At 51.5% G+C, this 20,458-nt stretch overlaps 1 protein-coding gene and 1 pseudogene across 2 annotated transcripts in view; one reads left to right on the top strand and one right to left on the bottom strand.

The window, feature by feature from the left end:
• The window catches only part of LRFN2 (leucine rich repeat and fibronectin type III domain containing 2), a 39,312-nt gene that overhangs the window by 9,683 nt on the left and 9,171 nt on the right, over positions 1-20,458 (top strand). The window contains exon 2 of one of the 2 annotated variants that reach the window (XM_042986289.1): positions 15,575-16,312. The exons of the other annotated variant lie outside the window; for it this stretch is intronic. Within the exon in view, the coding sequence (XP_042842223.1) occupies positions 15,575-15,884 (310 nt within the window). The 3' untranslated portion in view covers positions 15,885-16,312. Of the gene's footprint in view, positions 1-15,574; positions 16,313-20,458 lie in introns of those variants that run through there. 2 annotated transcript variants of the gene reach the window in all.
• Positions 14,844-14,943, bottom strand: LOC122238928 (annotated as a pseudogene).

Genomic DNA, 20,458 nt, shown 5'->3' with positions numbered 1-20,458 from the left:
AACTGACTGAACCACCACCTAGACGCCTCCACATCTCCTGTCTACACACGGCAGGAAAGATGAAAACCAGAGAGCAAGAGGGCAAAGGGGAGGAAATTCACAGAAGCCCCAGCCAATAACTTGACCACACCTATCTGCAAAGGAGGCTGGGAAGTGTAGTGTTTTAAAGCTAGGCACAATGTACTCCCATTACTATAGAGAAGATAGGGAGGCAGCTAGAATTTCCAGAAATTCAGTTTGCACCCCAACTCCACCATTTACTAGTCCTGGAACCAGGAGCAAATTGTTTCATTGCCCTCTGTCTCTATTTTCTCACCTGTACTTGGGAACAGAGATTCCCCTCTGCATATTTCCTGGGATTGTGGTGCAGACTGAATGAGATCGTGTATTTGAAAACACATCTTTCATTTTCTACTGTGCAGTGCTGGACACATATAAGTATGTATTGTTATTAGAAACCTTCCCACTTTCCCTTCTTGCCCCTCTTCTTGGCCCTTTTCTCCAGGCTGTCTTTTGTGGCTCCAGTCTTCAAAACCTTATTCTAAGAGAGCTGTAAAATTGAAAAATGATCTAATAGGGTTTTAAGAGATAAAGGTATAAGATGTAAACCCTCTCACAAATTTTTGCAGTTCAATTGGGAATTCTGAAAGACCCAAAGGAATGAATCTCTAATGGTGGAATTTCAAAACCCATAGCAGACTTGTGCATAGGGAAGACATTTTTCAGGGGTGCCTTCCAAGAGTATTTCAAATCATAGCGCTACCTTCTCATCCTTTCTTTCTTGTGCTGCACAAAGAAGATGACACCACCGAGATTCAAAAAGCTTCAGGGCATCTGCTCAGAGGTGACTACTTTTTCTACTTGTCATTCCCTCTTCATTCTCAAAAAGCTTTGGCTGGAGACATCTCCGAAGATAGAAATAATTAGCAGGAGTAAAGGGATTATCCAGTGTGCCTTGCTTCTGAAATATGGTTTTCCCCCCACTGGTAAGGAAGAACCAGAGAACCAGATCCTTGTTAATTTTATATACCTTTGGTTACTCAGTGGGTGGAAGAGGGGATATCATTTATTTCACGCCAGCAAAAAACCAAAGAAGGTTCACAGAGGGAGGGGCTATGTCCGGAGGAGTGTCTGGTGCTGGGGGTCAGTACTGGTGGTGATGGTCATCAGAATGCCTCCAAACCCTCATCTGACAAGACTCTGCCCAGGTGGGTTCACAGAAGCCAGCTCCTTTTAGAAAGCACCAGGGGTGGGGAAGGGGTGAAACCCAGGCGTCCTGACCCCAAGCCCCAGGTTCCCACCTCCCCAGTGTTCCTTGACCTTGGCTGCACGCTGGAATCTTTTGGGGAGTTGTAATCTCTCTCCAAAAGATTCTGAGTCAGCTTGGGGTGGCGCCCAAGCATCCGTGTTTTCAAAGCTCCCCTGGTGACTCTGACGCGCATTCAGCATCATGCCACATGCCAGGGAAATCAGGTGTGTGGGCAGCACCGGTGGGCAGAGCCACTGTGCATCCCATGGCTGGGGGTTGGTCTCTGAACTTCCGGTGAGGGGGGAAGCCAGAAGACCTGGTCATCTCACTTCTCAGAGACTTTGCTTCATCCTTAACATCGAAATAAAAATCCCTGAGAATGGGGTTATCTCCCAAGAGGTAAAGTGTGAGAAACACAATGGAAACTCAAGCACCTTGCACGCTTTAGTTGCTGGAGTAACGGTTCTTGGTCTCTCAGTGGAGCCTGAGTGACGAATACAAGGATGGGATCAGGGGCCCCAAACATGGGTTCTCGTTATCTCCCCTCCCTTTCCTTCTCTGAGCCTCCAGCTTCCCATCTGCAGAATGGGAATAATACTAACCATCCTGCGTACCTCACTACGTGGTAGCGAAATGGAAGGAGATGTCAAGACGTGAACAAAGAGCATCTTCATAAAGCGCCAAGTGCTTCTAGTGGCGGAGATCGGACTACAATGGATTAATCAAATTTGAACTTGGAGAGTTTTTGTGTAACAGAATCCTAGAAGGAGGCTGGTATGGGAGCCCCCTGGCCTTCAAGGACTGAGGCTTCTTCTGTAGGTCAATGGCATAATCCTTAACATGTGGCTCATGTCTCCTGTGCTCGGGGCCTCCCCGCCTGCCCAGCCCACAGGTCGAGCAGGCACCGCCTCCGAGAGATGTCCCAGGAGGACTGAGCCCCAATTGCCTACAGTGGTAACCTGCTTAGTGGAACCCCCTGTATGGACTTTCTTCCCCATTTCCTCACTCACCACAGTGTCCTGGGCCCACCTCCCAGATAAACTACTCGTGTTCAAATCCTCATCTCCGGGTCTGCCTCTGGGAAACCAAAACTTAAACAAGCACCGCCTCCTGGATGGGTCAGCCCCTGTAAAGAGGGTAAAGAGCCCCCCAGAAGTCCCACCCAGTGACTCTGCTGAAGGCTGAGAAAGGTAGTCCTTTGTGAGGCACGTCGCCTCCCCAAACAAAATCAGGCCTCTGCCGGGAAGCTGGGAGAGGGGACAGGATGGTGGGGAGGCTACAGCCACTGCAGAGCTTTGGTGGTGAAAAGCTTTGGTGTCATTAACACCTCTTGGCACCTGTCCACTCAATCCCAGAACCCAGTAGCCAACATGTAGCTGAGGCCAGCCTGGGAAAGAAGATGATCCCGGCTGCTTTTCTGCCTCTTTGTGAGTGCTCTTTTTTCATCTCTGGAGACAGTGAGACAGAGAGAAACAAAGAGGGATGTCTTAGTTCTTGCCAATTAGGCCTATGGTCTGGCATGTGTGTGTGCGATGGGAGTGGGGCACCCTGTGGGTGACAGGAGGGCTCGGGACATGAAGTCAAATTAATGCCCATCATCCTCAAAGTCGCCAAGGTGGTGGGGGCGGGGGGCGAGTGGGCAGAGGCACATGAACCACAGACTGCGGTGCGCCAGCCCAGGGTGAAGGCAGGGCCACGGAGACTTTGCAACGTGGACGAACGAGCTCATTTACTATTCACAAGGGAGAGCTACTTCTAGCTGGGGTGGGCTCCCAAGATGGGCTCCGACTCATTCTCTGGCTGCGGGGCTGATGCTGTGGGTGGAAGTGCTGATCCAGATGTGGGAACTAACTTGCACTGCCTCGTAAAGGAGATAAGTGTTGGGAAATTGAACATCACAGGGAACTATTAAACACTTAACCTTGTAACATGGTAATTAGTTAGCAATGGTACCGAGTTAAGAGGCCTTTCAGTGTAGTAATTAGCCGCCTAAAAGGTTAAAATATAAACGAATGGCTTCGTGAACTTTATCCACTTGAGCTTTTTCATGAGCTAACTGAAGTGAATTCACTTGCTTGGGTCAGGAGGGTGTGTTCCGGGAGGGGGGCGGGGAGCTTCCGGGAACAGGTGGAGTGGAGTGTTGGGTGTATCCTAGAAAATAAGTGGAATTGGAGGCAAGAAGGTAAGGCAAGCTATTTTAGGTGGAACTAGTAAAGACAGATGCAGAGGCAAGACCTGGTCAAGGACCTACAAGGGCTCCTGGTATATTAGTCAGCTGCTGCCACAGTAATGCTGCATGACAAAGAACCTCCAAATCTAGGCTGCTTACAGCCATTAACATTTCATTTTCTTACTCCTGTGTCTGCAGGTTTGTTGGAGTTTGGCTGGTCTTGGCCAGCCTGGGCTGGGCTGGGCTGGGCTGGGCTGGGCTGTGGTTTAGATCCTCCCTACATACCTCATTCTGGAGCCCAGCTAGGGGTGGGAGCGGTTCAAGGTATGTTCTTCATTCTTCTCGCAATAAGAGCAGAAATGCAGGAGGGGAAGCCCAACAGAAGAGCCACACGCCAAGCCGCTGGTGACACCACACGTACTAAATCCCATTGGCCGAAGCGAGTTACCTGGCCAAGCCCAAAGTCAAGGGGCAAGGCTTGTACTTCACCCACCATCAGGCCATGGCTAGGCTGGGACGAAACAGGACCGACAACTCAATCCAGCATGCATGGCCTGCCTCATGGAAGAGCCGTCTCTGGGCAGGTTCTCAAACCTAAGCGTGCATCTGAGTCACCCGGCACATTTGTAGGCACCCAGATGCACAACCCGACTGGGTTTCTGACTCAGCTGGTCTGGAGCGGAGTCTAACAATCTGCTGTTGTAATACATTCTCCCAGGGTTGCCAATACTGTCGGCCTGGGGACCACACTTCAAGAAGATCCAGTCTAGGAAAATAATAGGAGGTTTGTTTAGAGAGGATCAGAGAGGTCAGCCTGTGGGTAGCCTTGAATGCCACACAAAATAGCTCTATGTACTGAACCCTTACTACCTTCCAGTTACTGTCCTAAAAACATTCTGTGTGTTCTTTTCGTTGGTACATTAACCCTGTGAGGTGTGGCATTGCCATCTGACAGATGAGGACTCTGAAACCTGGTGGGTGATGTGACTGACAAGTCCCCACAGCTTGGGGCGGGGTGGGGGGGGCTGGAGATAGAACTTATAACCAGTGCTCTATCCTGTCCTGAATGTCAGCCTTTCACCTGTTGACAGTGGGGAGCCAGATCAAGTTCTAAGAGAAGGAATGACCTGCGGTCGAGGAAAGTCTGGATTTGGAACTGGATGGTCTAGGCACAAACCACACTTTGATGGTCGATAGCTAGATTTTCATTTATTCAATCAACAAAGATTTATTGAGTTTTGGGGTAGACTCTGTCAAGACCCTAGGGCTAGAACAAGATAGGCAAAGTCCTTACATTCTTATGAGAGAGGGGGACAAAACATTTTATATGTGCACTAGGAAGACAAATAATTAGTATGAGGGGACACAGACTGAAGGGCTACTGTTGTATATGGGTGGCCAGGGATGGCCCCTGTAAGGAATGACATTGGAAGAGAGATCTCAATGGGAGGAGAAAAACAGTCCAGCAAGGGAAATAGCATGGGCAAAGGCCCTGGGGTAGGAACAACTGGCCTTGTTGGAGGAGCAGCAAGGATTCTAGTGCATCTGGAGGAAGAGTGACAGTAAATGAGATTAGAGGACTGGACAGGGCTGGGTCCTGGAGGGCCTCACAGACTGTGGTTAGGCCTTGGATTTTATGCTGAAAGAGATGGGAGCCACTGGGGTATTGAACGTGGGAGAGTGATGTGATTAAGAAAGAAGATTCTGGCTGCTAGGTGAAGAATAGACCTCAGGTGGTTAGGGGTGGAAGCAGGGAGACCAGTTACAAGATGGTTGCCGAGGTCTTCGCTATGTCTTGAGACCTTCTTGCTCCTTAAGGTTCACATCCAGAAAATGGGAGAAGCATCCCTTCTGTCTTTTGCCCTCAGGCTCTGTATGAGAGCAGAAGGAGATCAGGGTGTGGGCAAGGGAGTGAGTAGGAAAGACTCGGGCAGGGAAATCAGGTAGTGATTTTTCTGGCGGAATCCGTGGGCCTGCCTCTGCCTGGCTGGGGGACCAGCACAAGCCTGGAGTGGAGAGGGGTCCCGTCTCCCCCTGCAGAGCAGACGTCTCACGCATCACTGTCCCAGCTCTGCGCTCAGCGTCCCATCCCCCACCCTCTCCGCCCCCAACCCTCTCACTCTGATAGGGAGTAATTATTTATGTTCTTGTTTAATTAGCTCATTAGGCATGTGCTGCAGTATTTCTGATAATAAATCTCCTCCTCTAGTGGCTCTTAAGTGCATTTTCACTGGTGCCTGGCCGCAGCGATGGACGCTGCAGTTGCAGATGTGAGGGTAGCTGCTGGTTGGGGCTGGGTGACCCGCGTTCGGTCCCCTGGAGTGTGTGTGGACAGGTGGGGAGGCTGCCGAGGCCCTGGGCATGGAAACAGGATCTTGGAAGCTAAGGCGGTGGCAGCAGCCGGCACTGAACGCCAGAGAGATATTTTTACCACCCGTCAAAATGCCACCGTGTGTGAGCCAGTGCCAAGGGCTGCCTCCCAAGGCTGCTTTGCTCTCCTCCCCCAGCCTTTGATTGTCGCTCAAAGGAAGGTCTGAGTGAAACAGAGAGACTTTGAAAATTCCCGGGTTGGGTAGGCTGGTGCCCAGCAGTTCTTTCCCTCTGGCAGGGGCTGGAAGGAAGCTTCTGTCCTACAGCAAAAGTGAGTGGGTGGGAGTTGCCTTCCTAAGGCACAAGTGCCAGGATTTAGACCCAAACCCCACTCTCCCCCATTCTGTCTAGAGTCCCCTCCTTCACAGAAGATCAGAGGGCCTGAAATTCTACCGTTAGAGATGCATTTCTTTGTACTTAGCACAGGCAAAAGCCTGGGTGATGCTGACATGGCTTCCTCCGGGACTGGTCAACAGAGGATACGTGCATGATGGAGGGCACAGTGGAGGTCCCAGCAGCAGGAGGAGGCACGGGGTCAGGGTGGGGTCGTAAGGCAACCTCAGAGCCCAGTTCCGCTGCGTGGACATATTGCCCAGGGCTCAAAAATGCCCAGAGAGACGAAGGGGAAGCCAAGGTCTTGCGATGGGTCCAGCTATTTATCTGTCACAACTCTCTTGGACTCTGTTCTTCTATCTTTAAATGAGCTTTGTTCTTGTTACCCTCACAGATTGAAAAAGGTTCGGAGTTAGAAAGGCATAGTTCAAGGTCATCCAGGCCAGGCCTCTCCTTTCTTTGTGAATCCTCATGATGCCCACCCCTTCTCCCACCCATCACCCCCACCTCCCACCACACCCTTAGGATGTTACCTGGCCCCATAGGGGAAGAACTTCCACATAAGAGAAACTACCCCCTCCTTTTTTTCCCCAGGAGCCCGACTACTGTTGGGAGCTCTAGCTAAAAATGTTCCTATGACAGACCCCCCAAATTCATCTGCCTCCGCCTCCTGCCCTTACCTTCTGCCTGCACCCACATCAGGAATAATATGAATTCTTGTTTCAAAATATGTCCATGTGATGTTTGCAGATAATTCTCAGGGCTTGCCTGCCTAATGCCATTTTTTTTTTTCAGATTCAACATCCTTTTTTTCCTGCCTTCTTCCGTTCTTGCATTTCACCTTTAGACATTGAAGAGGTGTTTAGTTTATGCTTCTAATGTCAGGTCTGGGCCACTCACAGGACCCCCCTGCCCTCCTGCAATTCACATTTCCGAGGGAGACAGACATTAAAGCACTTGGTACTTGAGGAGTAACTGATTCAGTTATTACAGTTGGGATAAGTGCTGTGCAAGCACACGTGAGAGAGTGTCCTGGGAAGGTCAGGGAAGTCTTCCTGGAGGAGGTGATTCAGAAAGTCAAATTAGGAGCACGGTCAATGAAGAGACACAGGAGGCGATTTAGGTCAAGGGCCGCCATGCTTGTCCCTGGAGCAGGAAGGGACCTGGGGTGTATTCTGTGCTGCGTCTCCTGCTCCCCTGCCTCGGAGGTGTGCCAGGTTGTGCCCTCCCTCTGCGTGTGTGGGGTCCAGTGGGCAGTGTGCTGGATGTGGCCTGGCCAGAGCAATGTGGACTAAGGCAGCCCCTCCTGGGTTGGGGGTACCCCTCATCTGAAGGCAGCCTCAGCCCTTTCTGCTCCTATGGTCCAAGTCCCACCCAGACTGGAGGCCCCTAACATACCTGCCCGTCTCACGTTGTTCTGAGACCACCACAGCCCCTCCTCCGTACGAGGCTCTTTCCAAGACAGAATGACCCAGGGCTGTGTGGCAGCTTTGTGGGCACAACCAAGCATCCTGGGGTCCCAGGGCCTCTAGCTCAAACCTTCCTGATTCCTGATCTTCCATAAAATATATATTTTTTTACTTTACTTGTCTCATTTTATGTGCTTTTGTGTGGCAACTTATTTTATATCGTTGGTTGGAAGTAAGTGGATTATAAATCACAAAACCAATGGATGGAAATTAGGTCAAAAGTGCCAAGTAAATGCAAGTGTTTTTTTTTTTCCTCCAGTAATGATGATGACAATAAGAGCCAACCTTTCTTTTTTTTAAATTTTTGAGAGAGAGAGAGAGAGAGAGAGAGAGCATGAGTGTGGGAGGGGCAGAGAGAGGGACACACAGAATCCGAAGCAGGCTCCAGGCTCCGAGCTGTCAGCACAGAGCTCAATGTGGGGCTTGAACTCATGGACTTTGAGATCATGATCTGAGCTGAAGTCAGATGCTTAACCGACTGAGCCACCCAGGCGCCCCAAGAGCCAACCTTTCTGAGAAAGTACTATGTGCTAGTTATGATTCTAGTGGCTACCATGTATTAGCTTATTTAATGTTTCCAATACATCGATGACCAAGGTACTGTTATTATCTTATTTGTTTTTTTTTTTTTTTCTTTTACAGATGAGAAAACTCAGGTGCCAAGAGGTTAAGTAGCTTTCCTGAGGTGTTCTGCCTGGGATTTGAACCCAGGCAGGCTGGCTCCAGGGTCTGGACCTCAATGCCTTAAAAATCTGCAGCTAGCTTGTGAGCGCTTGCTGTATGCTCCCCACTGTGCCAGGCATGTACGTCATGACCAAGAGGCAGCCCTTACTAACATGCTCACTTCACAGGGTAGGAATCTCCAGGATCAGAGAGGGTAGGCAAGCTGTGTGAGGTCTCCCATCTTGGAAGTGGCAGAGCCAGAATCCAAACCCAGGCCTGCCATCCTCCAGAGAGTTCCTGGCCACTCTTCTTCCTCCCCAGACATGACTTAGGGTGGAGAGGGGTGACATGGATGTCTTGGAGTTATAGGTAGTATGTTCAAAATTAGGGCATCTTGCTGGCTCAGTGGGTAGAGCATGTGACTCTTGGTCTCAGGGTCATGAGTTCAAGCCCCACACTGGGGCTTTAAAGCTTGCTTTCTTCTTTCTTTCTTTCTTTCTTTCTTTCTTTCTTTTCAGCTTACCATAAATAAATAAATAAATAAATAAATAAACAGACCAGTGACCGCATTTCCTTTCTAGATCGCCCCCTTCCCAGCCACCTACTCTATTAACAAACCCAGAACCATCAGCCCGCTCTCCTTCAGAACCACCACGAGGAGAAAGGGGAAGTGTGAGCCAGGCCAAAACATCCCAGCCACCCAAACATGGGAAAGCAAGTGGGTGCCTTAAGGAGGGGTCTCAGCTGGGCAGGTGGCAGAACTTCCAGGCAGTGCCGGTGACGTCTCACAAACAAAACCATAGCTTCTGTGAAAGCAGAAGGAGGTCCGCGCTGCAGAAAGGGCCTGGAGGATTCCGTGTGAGGCCTGCGAGCTGAGGCCTGTGTGCCTTCCGCCTCTTCTCCACACTGCAGAAAGGGATGGCCGGGCCCTGGGGCATTTTAATTTATGGCTTGCCATTTGAACCGTGGCCGATCGGCCTCCCCATGGCTGCCTCCTCCCAGGACTGAAATGAAACGCGGGTCACGGGTTCAACCCTAGTGATGGGGTGTACTCAGGAGAGAGGGAGGAGATTTATGGCTTGGTCTCTACCCTTAATGAGCCATCATCCCCCAGAGCCACGGTGGCCACTGCCTTCCCGGCCGGGTGAAGCCCAGAACCAGTGCCAAGGGGCAGGCAGGGGTGCGGGGCTGGAGGATGGTGCCATGAATCTCTGACAGCCACGGGGCTCCCTGGCTCACGGACATCCGGTGGAGGGAGCAGCCAGTGGATCACAGTTGGGCTGTTGACCTTGAGTCTTAAGCAAAGTGAAGAATAAAAGGTCATATTTATTCCGTCAGAGCCACAGGAGCCATAAAATATCTGAATGTGAATCAAGACAGCGATAAATCACTCATCGTTCTTGGGAACTTGGCTGATCTGTCTTCTGGCCTTGTCACCCACTGGGCAAGCTGGGGAGCAGTGTGTTCAGAAACGGGGGACTCCAGGGGATCCCAAACAGTGCTCTCTCTGGAACGCAGAAGTGCCAAGAATCACTGAGATTCATGGGTTCCTAGAATGTAAGATGTCCCTCACTGCAAATAAGACCTTCTTAAGAGGTCTTCCTGACCACCTCCCCACAGAGGTTTTCGAGTGTGAGCGGGGGAGTGACACAGAGGGGGAGACACAGAATCCGAAGCATGCTCCAGGTGCTACGCTGTCAGCACGGAGTCTGACACAGGGCTTGAACTCACGAACCGTGAGATCATGACCTGAGCCGATGCTGGACGCTTAACTGAATGAGCCTCCCAGGCGTCTCTTACTTTCTTTTAACCCAATAGGCTTTTCCTTTTTGCCATAGCATGGTCCACTTTATAACATATTCATTTGCCAATTATGTTTATTATTTATTTTCTGCCCTCACCCTGCCCAGAATGTCAACTCCGTGAGGCAGGGACTTGTATCCCCAGTGTTGTATCCCCACTGCCTCCAGCAGCGCTGGCATATAACAGGTGCTCCGCAGACATTTCTTGGATGAATGGACCAGCCTGAAAAGACTGATCTAACCGTAACCCTTCTCTGTGCCCAGGAAGACCAGAGTCCCATCTGGGACACAGGACTTGCCCCGGGTCATACCCCCGTTAGGGGTTGCAGGACTGGAAAAAGAATCCAGGCATCCAACTCCTGGGCCAGAGATGGGGTTCCACGTGGTCTGAACTGCACTCACACCCATCAGAGGACGTGCTTGCCCGCCACATTCTGCTAACTACCTATAAGATCGGGAGCTGGCAGTCCAGGGTGGGCAGGCTGGGGGTTCCTTGCTTCCTGTCTTGATTTTTTAAAAAAGCAGGAAGTGGGGGGGCAGGGGGGGGGCTCAGTCAGTTGAACATCTGATTCCCGCTCAGGTCATGATCTCACGGTTTGAGCCCTGCATGGGGCTCTGTGCTGGCAGTGCAGAGCCTGCTTGGGATTCTCTCTCTTTCTCTCTCTCTGCCCCTCCCCCACTTGTGCATGCATGTGCTCTCTGTCTCTCTCTCTCTCCCAGATAAATAAATAAACTTAAAACAAGGTGATGAATATACTGATAACTGACTTCCTAACCCAGAGGGGGTCCGATAATATGGGTTCCATGGGTGTGGGAGGTCAGGGAACTCTTACAAGGTGGCTGGGCATACAGCAAGAGGTGTTTAGGGAGCACCTTCGCCTGGTGGCCACCACTGTGCCGGCTTCTTCGCCTGGATCGCTCGTTGCATTCTGACTCCGCGCCGTGAAGGAGTATAATAATAATAGCCAACGTGCACTGAACTATGCGCCAAGTCCTGTTCTCAGTGCTTTTAGGTATTCATTCATTTAATCTGCCCGACAGCCCTATGAAGTGGAGAGCTTTCTATTATCGTCCCTACGTTACAAATGAGAAACCGGAGGCAAATATGCCAGGATATAAATGCTTCCATTCTGGGTGCTTGGGAGGCATCAGTGAACAAAACAACACAAGATCCTTGTCCTCCTGGGGGAAGCGGGCAACCAACACAAGTCCACAAGTTCATTATATAGGTAGGGGAGGCAACGCGTGCTGTGCAGGTAGAGCAGAGCAGGGTAAGGGGCTGGCGGCAGTGGCCGAGTTGCAGTCTTAGGGCAGCCGGAGCAGGCCTCCCTGGCAGAGGCTTGAAGGAGGTGAGCCAAGCAGAGGTCTGCAGGAAGTGAGTTCCAGGCAGAAGGAACAGCCAGGGCCAGACCCCCAGGTCAGAGCACCTCTGAGGAGCAGTGAGGGGCCTGGGTGGCTGCAGTGGGGGAGTGAGGGGCAGAGTCCAGGAGATGGGGCAGGAAGGGAGCAGGGTCAGATGACGGGAGCCTTACAGGCCCCCTCAAGGACATCGTCTCAAATGCTCTGACTCATTCAAATGGTCGCCTCACTTCAAAGCTCACAGGTGAGGTGCCTGCGTGGTTCAGTTAGTTAAGACTCTGACTTTAGCTCAGGTCACAATCTCACAGCTCATGAGTTCGAGCCCTGCATCAGGCTCTGTGCTGACAGCTCAGAGCCTGGAGCCTGCTTCGCATTCTGTGTCTCCCTCTCTCTCTCTGCCCCTCTCCTTCTCTCTCTCTTTCTCAAAAATAAATAAATAAATAAATAAATGCTCACATGTGCTCACAGGCTCATGCCAGCACCCTCCTCTCCTCTCTGCTCACACACTGAGGGTGCTTCCACACTGGCCAGTGGACACACACTCACACACACACACTGGCCAACAGACACACACTTGCACGGCTACCCCTCCCCCCAGAGCTCCCCGGAACTTCATTTTCCACCCTACCTGTGTGTGTGGAAGAAGGACGGGAGGGGTCCTCATCAGCCTTGCCCCATCGGCAGCCCAGCCTGGCTTCTCCACAGCTGGACCAGGTGAGGGAGGAAGGCAAGCCAGTTCCTGAACCTTCAGACCCATACACCCCAACAAACAGTGCTGGAGAGACTCCCAGAAAATTACAGATGGAAGTCTGTGATGTACTCACACCCAATTGACTCACGTGATTACTCCCATATGAGATCATAGACCCACATGGCCATCCTGCAGGGACACCAAAGTGCATTTAGTGGCTCTGTTCTGTGCTCATTGTCGGCATAGGAGCTGCTGTCCCAGGCCTGGGGAGGGGTGGGGACGGAGAAGGTAATAATACTGCTGCTTTTAGGGGCACCTGGGTGGCTCAGTTGGTTAGGTATCCGACTCTTGATTTTGGCTCAGGTCATGATCTCACGATGGGTGGGATTGAGCCCTGCTTCAGGCTCTGCACTGATTGTGCAGAGCCTGCTTGGAATTCTCTCTCTCCCTCTCTCTCTCTGCCCCTCCTTCACTCGCTTGTGCTCTCTCTCTCTCTCTCTCTCTTTCTCAAAATAAATAAACTTAAAAAAAAATACTGCTGCTTTTAGGTAATCCCAGTTAGAACCAGGACGGGGCACCTCTAGACCAGGCCGGCCTCACCTGAGAGCTTCTGGCTAATGAATAAATTCCACAGTAAGGTTCATCTTCTCAGCGCCGAGACCCTGGCCCCCAAGATGACCTACCGGTGCCCCCAGACAGTTCACCTTCTGCCACTACAAGAGCTCCTGCCTGGAGATGGGTTAGGTGGTGTTAGTGTTCTCTATGAAAAAGATGTTGCTGCAGCCAAAGATCAGTAGACAGACAGACAGACAGGGAGAGATGATAGACATGACAAAGTAGGTAAGCGTTCACTATATTTATACATGATGTAGTGAGTACATATTGCATGCCAGTGTTTTGCATGTACTATTTCTAATCCTTATGTGGCTCTGCAAATTAGATTTGCAAACTGCCTTTATGAGCAAGAAGCCTGAAGTTCTGGGAAGTGAAGTAACAGGGGTAAAGATTAGGCGGCCGGTACGTCGGGAGTCAGAAGTCGAGCTCACGGTCCGGGTCACTCCCGGGCCAAATCCTCTGTGCGCTCATGGTTGGGAACGCGGTGCCTGAGCTCCCCGCCCCTCTTTGCTGGCCGTACCCCACCCGCCCTCCTCCTGCTCCGCCTGGCTCCGGTCACCCTCTTCTGGTGATATTCTTATAGAGTTCTAGAATGTCAGAATTGGACATTGAAGCACAGAGAAGAAAAGTGCCTTGCCCAAGGCCCCACAGCAAGTCCATGGCAAAGCCAGGGTTAGAGCCTTGTCCATGCAGTCTGGACCTGAGGCTATTTGATGGCGGGGGACAGCTCTGTTCCCCCACCCTGCCTCCCACTCGGCTGCGCAGAGTAGCCTCCGCACTGCGTCAAGATCTGACTCCAGAGGTCATTCTCTCCCTACCCCTGTTTAATTCCTTCCCGGCCAGCCTGCTTGTGAGAGGCAGAGGTGTCCGGGGGAGGATCAGCAGAAACACAGCCGGGAGAAGTGCTGAGCGGGCTCCCTCCGCCCACCGGCTGGAAAGGACATCTCTCTGCGGGACGAGGCCGCAGCAGAATGATGCCTGGCCAGCCAGGTGTCTGGCACGCCACTTGGTCGTGGGGTCCGGCTTCCAGGCACGCAGCTCAGAGCAGCCCTTAAGGAAGCACCAGTCTCCAGATCACTGATTCGTGCACTGGTGCTGAGTGTCCCTGTTATAAAAAACACCACCTCACATCCGTGACCACCTTACCGCTTAACATGCTGCGTCTGAGGAGACACGTCTTCCTAGGTTTTCCCAACAGTCCAGTTGCAGTAGTATCTTTCCCATGTGACAGACAAGAAAGCGGAGATTCTCAGGAGCGAGACCTCCTTGTTCCCGATGGCTCAGCTAGCCGACGGCGAGGCCAGAAATGGAACCTGATCTTCAGACAGCAAATCCGAGCATTTTTATTACACACACGTGTTCCAAGCACTGTACCCGGTACTGAGCAAATATTGTATTTAATTTTCACAAAGATACCGTACGATCGCTATTATTAACCCATTTTGCAAGCAAGAAAACCGAGTGCGGTTGGGAGATGTGCTGTGAAGAAGCGTATGTACATTGCATGGCCAGTGAGCTTTCTTTCTTCCACACAGCACAGATTCGACCTCGGGATTGATACAGTTCCCTTCCTCGGGGAGCTTCTCATCTGACACAGAGAGGGGATTATTACTGGGGGGAAAGGCAGGACCCCAAAACTCACCCATGAATAACTGAGGGTTTCACATCATCTTGATTTCTTCTATCAAGGGTCAGCGTTGACTTCAGCACCATCATCGAAACAAAACCTCCCTCCTACCCTCCTGGCAGAATTTGCTTTGTGATGGCATTTTGCGGGGGGAAGGGGGGGGCACTGATTTTATTGCGCCAAAATATGCGTAACGTGAAATTGACTATTTTAGCCATTTTCAGTGTGCAGTTCGGTGGCACGAAATGCATCCACACTTGTGCTACCGCCGCCCATCCCCCAACTTTCCGTATTCCGGACCGTAACTCCGCATCCATCAAACACCAGCTCCCCTTTCCCTTCCCCCCAGCCACCCTTCTACTTCTTGTCTCCCCCCACTCTCAGAACTTCGTATAAGTGGAATTGTGCCATTTTGGTCCTTTTGTATCTGGCTTATTGCCCTGAGCGGAATGTCCTCAAGGTTCACTTACGGTGTAGCGTGGGGCAGAATTTCAGAAAAATATGGAATGCGTCATGAATTTTCACATCATCCTTGTGCAAGGGCTTCACTAATCTGTGTATCATTCCAACTTTAGTATACATGCAGCTGAAGCAAGTACTGTGATAACATTTTTTAAATGTTTATTTATTTTTGAGAGAGAGAGAGAGAGACAGAGCATGAGCAGGGGAAGGGCAGAGACAGAGAGGGAGACACAGAATCTGAAGCAGGCTCCAGGTTCTGAGCTGTCAGCACAGAGCCCAAGGCAGGGCTTGAACCCACAGACCAGGAGATCATGACCTGAGCTGAAGTCAGACGCTTAACCAACTGAGCCACCCAGGTGCCCCACTGTGATAACATTTTTAAGAAGGCTGGTGCCACAGGTGACTTTGCCGCTGGGTGGTGCCACCGTGAAATTATGGATCTGACAATGCGGGGAACTGTCTGATCAGGGACATCACTGGGTGGCACTGACCTGGGTCTGCCAGTTAGCTTTTCCGGTGCATTTTGGACGCAGCTGGTGGGGAATCTTCGGTTTGAACACTCCTGTGTTTACAGCGAGGTGTAATTGGTCTGACACCTTCTGCATTTTTTCTGTAAGTGATGAATTGTTAGTGAGCAAGCTTTCTCAGCTCCTCAAGGAGATGAAAGGCAACTATCATCGTCATCTTCACGGGGGTAACCAGCCGCCCTGGGAGGGGGCGGCCATGCTTATCTCCACTGCATTTCATTTTTCATACCCACACAGGAGGTTGTCCTGCTATCCTCATTTCACACATGAGCGAAGAGGTTCGGAAGGAGAAAGTGATCCGGAGTCCCATGGTTGGGGGCAGAACCGGCCCTCAAAGAGAGATTTCTGTCTGATTCCGAAACCCACGCTTTTTCCTCTGAGACATGCCAACCCAGTCCTTGGGGGCTGGGAGCGAAGGACAAGTAAATACAGGGAGAAGTTCCCCATCCACAGAGACCTGGATCAAGAGAGATGGAGAGAAATTAAAGACCCAGAGAGAGAGGCCCGACACGGGCGGGAGAGCTTGCTGGGTCGGCTGCGGTGGTAGAAACAAGTCTGCAATCGTAGAAACACTGCTTCCAGGGAACAGAATGGAACAACATGACTTAATAGCAGCCTGGGGGAAATCACAGAACGTTTCCATTGACCGTGCGGAGCCACGGATGGGATGCAGCTTCCAGAAACTCTGATGCAATCTTGGGTGGGAATGGGAAGAGGCTCAAGAGAAGTAGGATGTCCCATTGGGGGAAGGTGGGGTCTGACTCTGTTCTCTGTGCTCAGACCGCCCCAGAGAGAAGGGCCAAACCCACCCTGGCATGCTACTGGAGGGGAGCAGCCGGGTTGTACGTGGAACCCGGGGCCCTGAGGAAATTGGAAGGAATGGGAATGTTAATTCTGCAGAGGCAAAAAGCTCAACGTGGGATGGGAGAGCAAAGCCCAGTTTGAGGAGCACTGATGTGTCCACACAAAATAAATAAATAACGCCTTGTTCTGAGTGTTCCCAGGCGGGTGGCTTGGGGCCCATAAGAAGAAGGCCCAACGTGGGCCAGGACTCTCCTCCACTCAGGGTTGTGAGAAGCTGGAGGGGCTGCCTGGCCTGCCCCTGCGGAGTGGTGAGCACAGTGCTGATAGCCAGAACAGTCTGTTGCAGAGGGACCCATGCCCCTCTCCAGCAGCGCTCCTGAGGTCTGTGTGTGGAGACGGCAGGGGAGGCTGGAAAGACCAGCAGACGTGGGTGAGTCACCAAGCTGGGCCAGCGGCCACACGGAGACAGACCATCAGGTCTCAGATGGCTGCCTCGGAGCTGGGCTGCATGCTGCCTAGCTGGCCGGAACTTGATCTCTCCGTCCCCATTGAGACCAGATGACTCCTCAGGTACCAACTAGCATACGCTGAGTGCTCGCTATGGACCCGGAACTGGTCAGAGCACAGGTGCTGACTCTTTAGTCCTCATAGCAACCCTGTTGAACTGTAAACCTCCCTCTTTACGGAGAGGTTGAGCGGCTTGCCCAAGGTCACACAGTCGGTAAGTGATGGTGCTTGGCTTTGAACCCTGATGACCCAGTATCAGCACTTTAACCCCTCCAAGAGGAAGAGCACCATGGAGCGGAGCCAGCCTCCCCCAGTGACACTATAGTCTCAGCCAAACCCGAGGCCTGGCGATTTCCCATACCCTGACAGGCAGCCAGATCTGCCACACTTCCCAAGTCAGAGAGCAAAGGAAGGGTCTCCCCCGGGTCAGACCCTCACCTGTCACCAGGTAAGCCCTTCCTCTGGGGAGGGGAGCGAAGAGGCAGCCTGCTGGAGCTTGGCTCACTGTGGCCTGATTTCCAGCCATCTCTGCAATCACTCAGCCAGGGTTTAACTAACACTTGTCACCACCTGTCTTCTGGAAAACACTCTCGGAGTCACGTGGTAGGTGGGGACACATGTCCTGCAGTGAGTGTTGCAGGCACGATGCCTCCCTGCCGACCCAGCCAGGACCCAGGCACAGCCCAGGTCTTCAGCTTTCTAGCTTGTGTGAGGTTTGTTAGGCACAAATCCCCGAGGCCTGCATTTCCACCGTCAGAGGTACGTTTCTTTTGGTTCAGCATCACCAACTCCTTTATATAACAATCCCTCAAGAGGAGCTTACTCTGTGCCAGACACCGACCTAGGTTCTTTGTGAATCATGACTCGTTAAACCTTATAGCAACCCTATAAAGTGGAGCTTATAAATGCCCCATTTTACAGAAATGGGGTATTTTTAGGAAACTAAGGCACAGGCAGGTTAAGAAATTGCCCACAGTAAGTTATTACAGCTGGGAAACGGCCGAGCCAGCATTTGAACCCAGCAGGCTGGCTCCAGGGTCTGCTCATCACCACTGCCCTCGGCTGCCTCTGAAGCTTCTCTTTCTTTCTAATGGTAGGTATTCCTGGGAGGGGTGACATCTATCGTCGGGATTGGATTTATCAGGGATTTTTCTTAATAGAGACTTATGCAACAGAACTGTAACTAACAGGCGGAAAGTGGAAAAACAGGAACAACGATGTAGAAACAGAGGACCAGAGGCGGGGCGGGGGGGGGGGGGGTGCTCAAACTTCAGTTTGGCAAGGCAAAGAGAGCACTCTGGGAGCACACGAGCTTGAGCCGGGCCCAGGGAAACCAGAAGGATCCCAGTAAACCCTGAGGTCAGAGGAGTCAAGAAAAGCTGGAAAAACCAGAAAGAAGGGATGAAGCTTTCCAAAGTCACCGAGACAGCTTGTGGGGAGAAAGAGAAACACAGGCATTCTATTGAAACCTTTAGGAGTGGCCTCTGAACCGGACAGCGTTCCCTGGGCTGGCCCCATCCGTTTGGGGTGCCAGGGCTCACGCAGGAAAGCACCTGTCTCCTGCTGGAGCACGTAACAAAGCTGTCCAGCATGCTCTGGAAGAGCAGCATCCTACTGCCCTGTCCGGTGTGGCAGCCTCTAGCCACATGTGACTAGTGTGACTGGGGACCTGAATTTTTTGTCTGATTCCATTTTAACTAATTTGAAGTTACATTTAAATAGCCACATGTAGCTACTCTTTGGTGGTGCAAATATAGAACATGCATTTCCTTCACCTGCCCAACAAATGTTTTTAAGGGCTGACTTTGTGCCAAGTGTTGTTCTAAAGGCTGGGGAAATATCAGTGAACAAAAGAGGCAGAAAAAAAAAAAAAAAACCCTGGTCTCCAGAAGGAGAGCTGGGATTCTACTGGAAGGAGAGAAAAGATAATTAAGAGGAAGCGTAGGAAGGGGCACCTGGGTGACTCAGCTGGTTAGGTATATGACTCTTGATTTCGGTTCAGGTCATGATTTCATGGTTTGTGAGTTCGAGCCCCACGTTGGGCTCTGCACTGACAGTGTGGAGCCTGCTTGGGATTCTCTGTCTCTCTCTCTCTCTCTCTGCCCCTCCCCCACTGATGCGTGCTTTCTCTGTCTCTCAAAATAAATGAACATTAAAAAATAGTAAGCATAGTAAGTAAGCCAATGACAGCATCTTTCTCTCAGGCAATAAAAGTGGACTGGGGTAAAAATAGAGCAGAGTAAGGGGCATGGGGGACCCAAGATAGAGGCGAGGGAGAGCCTGTGGTGTTAAATGGGTGATCAGAGAAGGTAACATTGGAGCAGAATTGAAGAAGGTGAGGTAGTGGGCATATGGACACCTGGTGGAAGAGCACTCAGGTAAGGTCAATGGCCAGTGCAAAGGCCCTGAGGCAGGAGCACCTTTGGCAGGTTTGAGGAATAGCAGGGAGGCCAGGCCCTGGTGCAGAGTGATCAGGGTGAGTAGGAAGAGAGGAAATAAGAGAGGAGACGTGCAGATCACATGGGACCTGTGGGCCATGCCAGGACTTTGACACATGAGACAGGCCTCACTGGGGGCATTGAGCAGAGGAAGGACTTGATCTGACTGGCTTATAACAAGATCCTCTGGCTGCTGTCTCAGAAGACGCAGGGGGAGGAGAGCCAGAGAGTTCACCCAGAGGCCAAATAAACAAGGTCTTTGATCCCCAACCCTGCCTGCTCTCCCAAGGGTGGTGGGAATGGGTAGCAGGGGGGCCTTTGCCTCAGAATCTCAGTAATCTTGAATGTGGCTTCTTTACTTGCGGAGGCCCTCAGGGCACCCGGAGGGGGTGGGGGGCCTGTGTTCTCAGCAGTGGCAAAGGCAGAAAGGCAGAGACAGAGCCTGGTCCCTGGCCCCTGGCCCCTGGCCCTTGTCAGAAGTTGGTAAGAGGCTTCTGATTCTTGGAGCCCTCACCCAGTCACGCCAGCTCCATGATAATCCCATTCTAAAGAGTGGCCATGTGCCTTCCCCTGCTATCACTCAGGGCCAGGCATTTAGGGAAGACCGGCGTCTGGCATGAGACACCAGAAGGGTGGCCACCACTTGCATCGGTACTTCCAGTAAATTCTCTGTAACTATTCTCTGATCCCTAGACCAGAAACAACAAATCTGAGACACAGATCCTTCCTGCCCCATGCCACTCTGTCCCACGGAATTTGAACACAGCCTCAGAATCCTTCTCGACCTCGGCACTCAGCCAACACTCGGGATTGGAACACAGCACTGAACGTATTTGCGAGCCTTCCAGAACCTCGCTCCTGGCTACTACTTTGATGACCCTATTTCCTGTCACTCTTCCCTCCCACCACTCTATTACAGCCATGCCAGCTTCCTCGCTGTTCCTGCCTCAGGGCCTTTGTACTGGCAGCTCCCTCTGTGAGGAAACTGCCCACAGATACCCACATGGCTCCCTCACAGTCTTCAGACCTTACAGAAGCATAAGGAAGCAGCCAGACAACCCTCATCCCTCCCTGAAATCCCACCTCCACCTCTAATTAGCTGTGCAACCTCGGGGCAATTCAGTTACCTTCTCTAAAATGGGAGCATAATTGTGAAAGGAACTTCTCAGGGCTATCATGAGCATTACTATCATGAAGTAATGTGAGAGCGCTGAGCTCAAGCCTTGGCTAGGTGCACATGTTCCCTCTGTGAGACCTGGGGCAAGTCACTTCTCTGCACTTCAATTTATTTATCTGTACATGGAGGATAATAGTACACCTCCCTCCCAGAGTTGCCATTAGAATTAAATCAGTTAATGTATGTAGCATACTC

Source organism: Panthera tigris, chromosome B2 (genome assembly GCF_018350195.1).
Source record: "Panthera tigris isolate Pti1 chromosome B2, P.tigris_Pti1_mat1.1, whole genome shotgun sequence".
Lineage (NCBI taxonomy): Eukaryota > Metazoa > Chordata > Mammalia > Carnivora > Felidae > Panthera > Panthera tigris.
The sequence above is the reverse complement of the archived record's forward strand: the minus strand, read 5'-3'. Positions and strand labels throughout refer to the sequence as shown.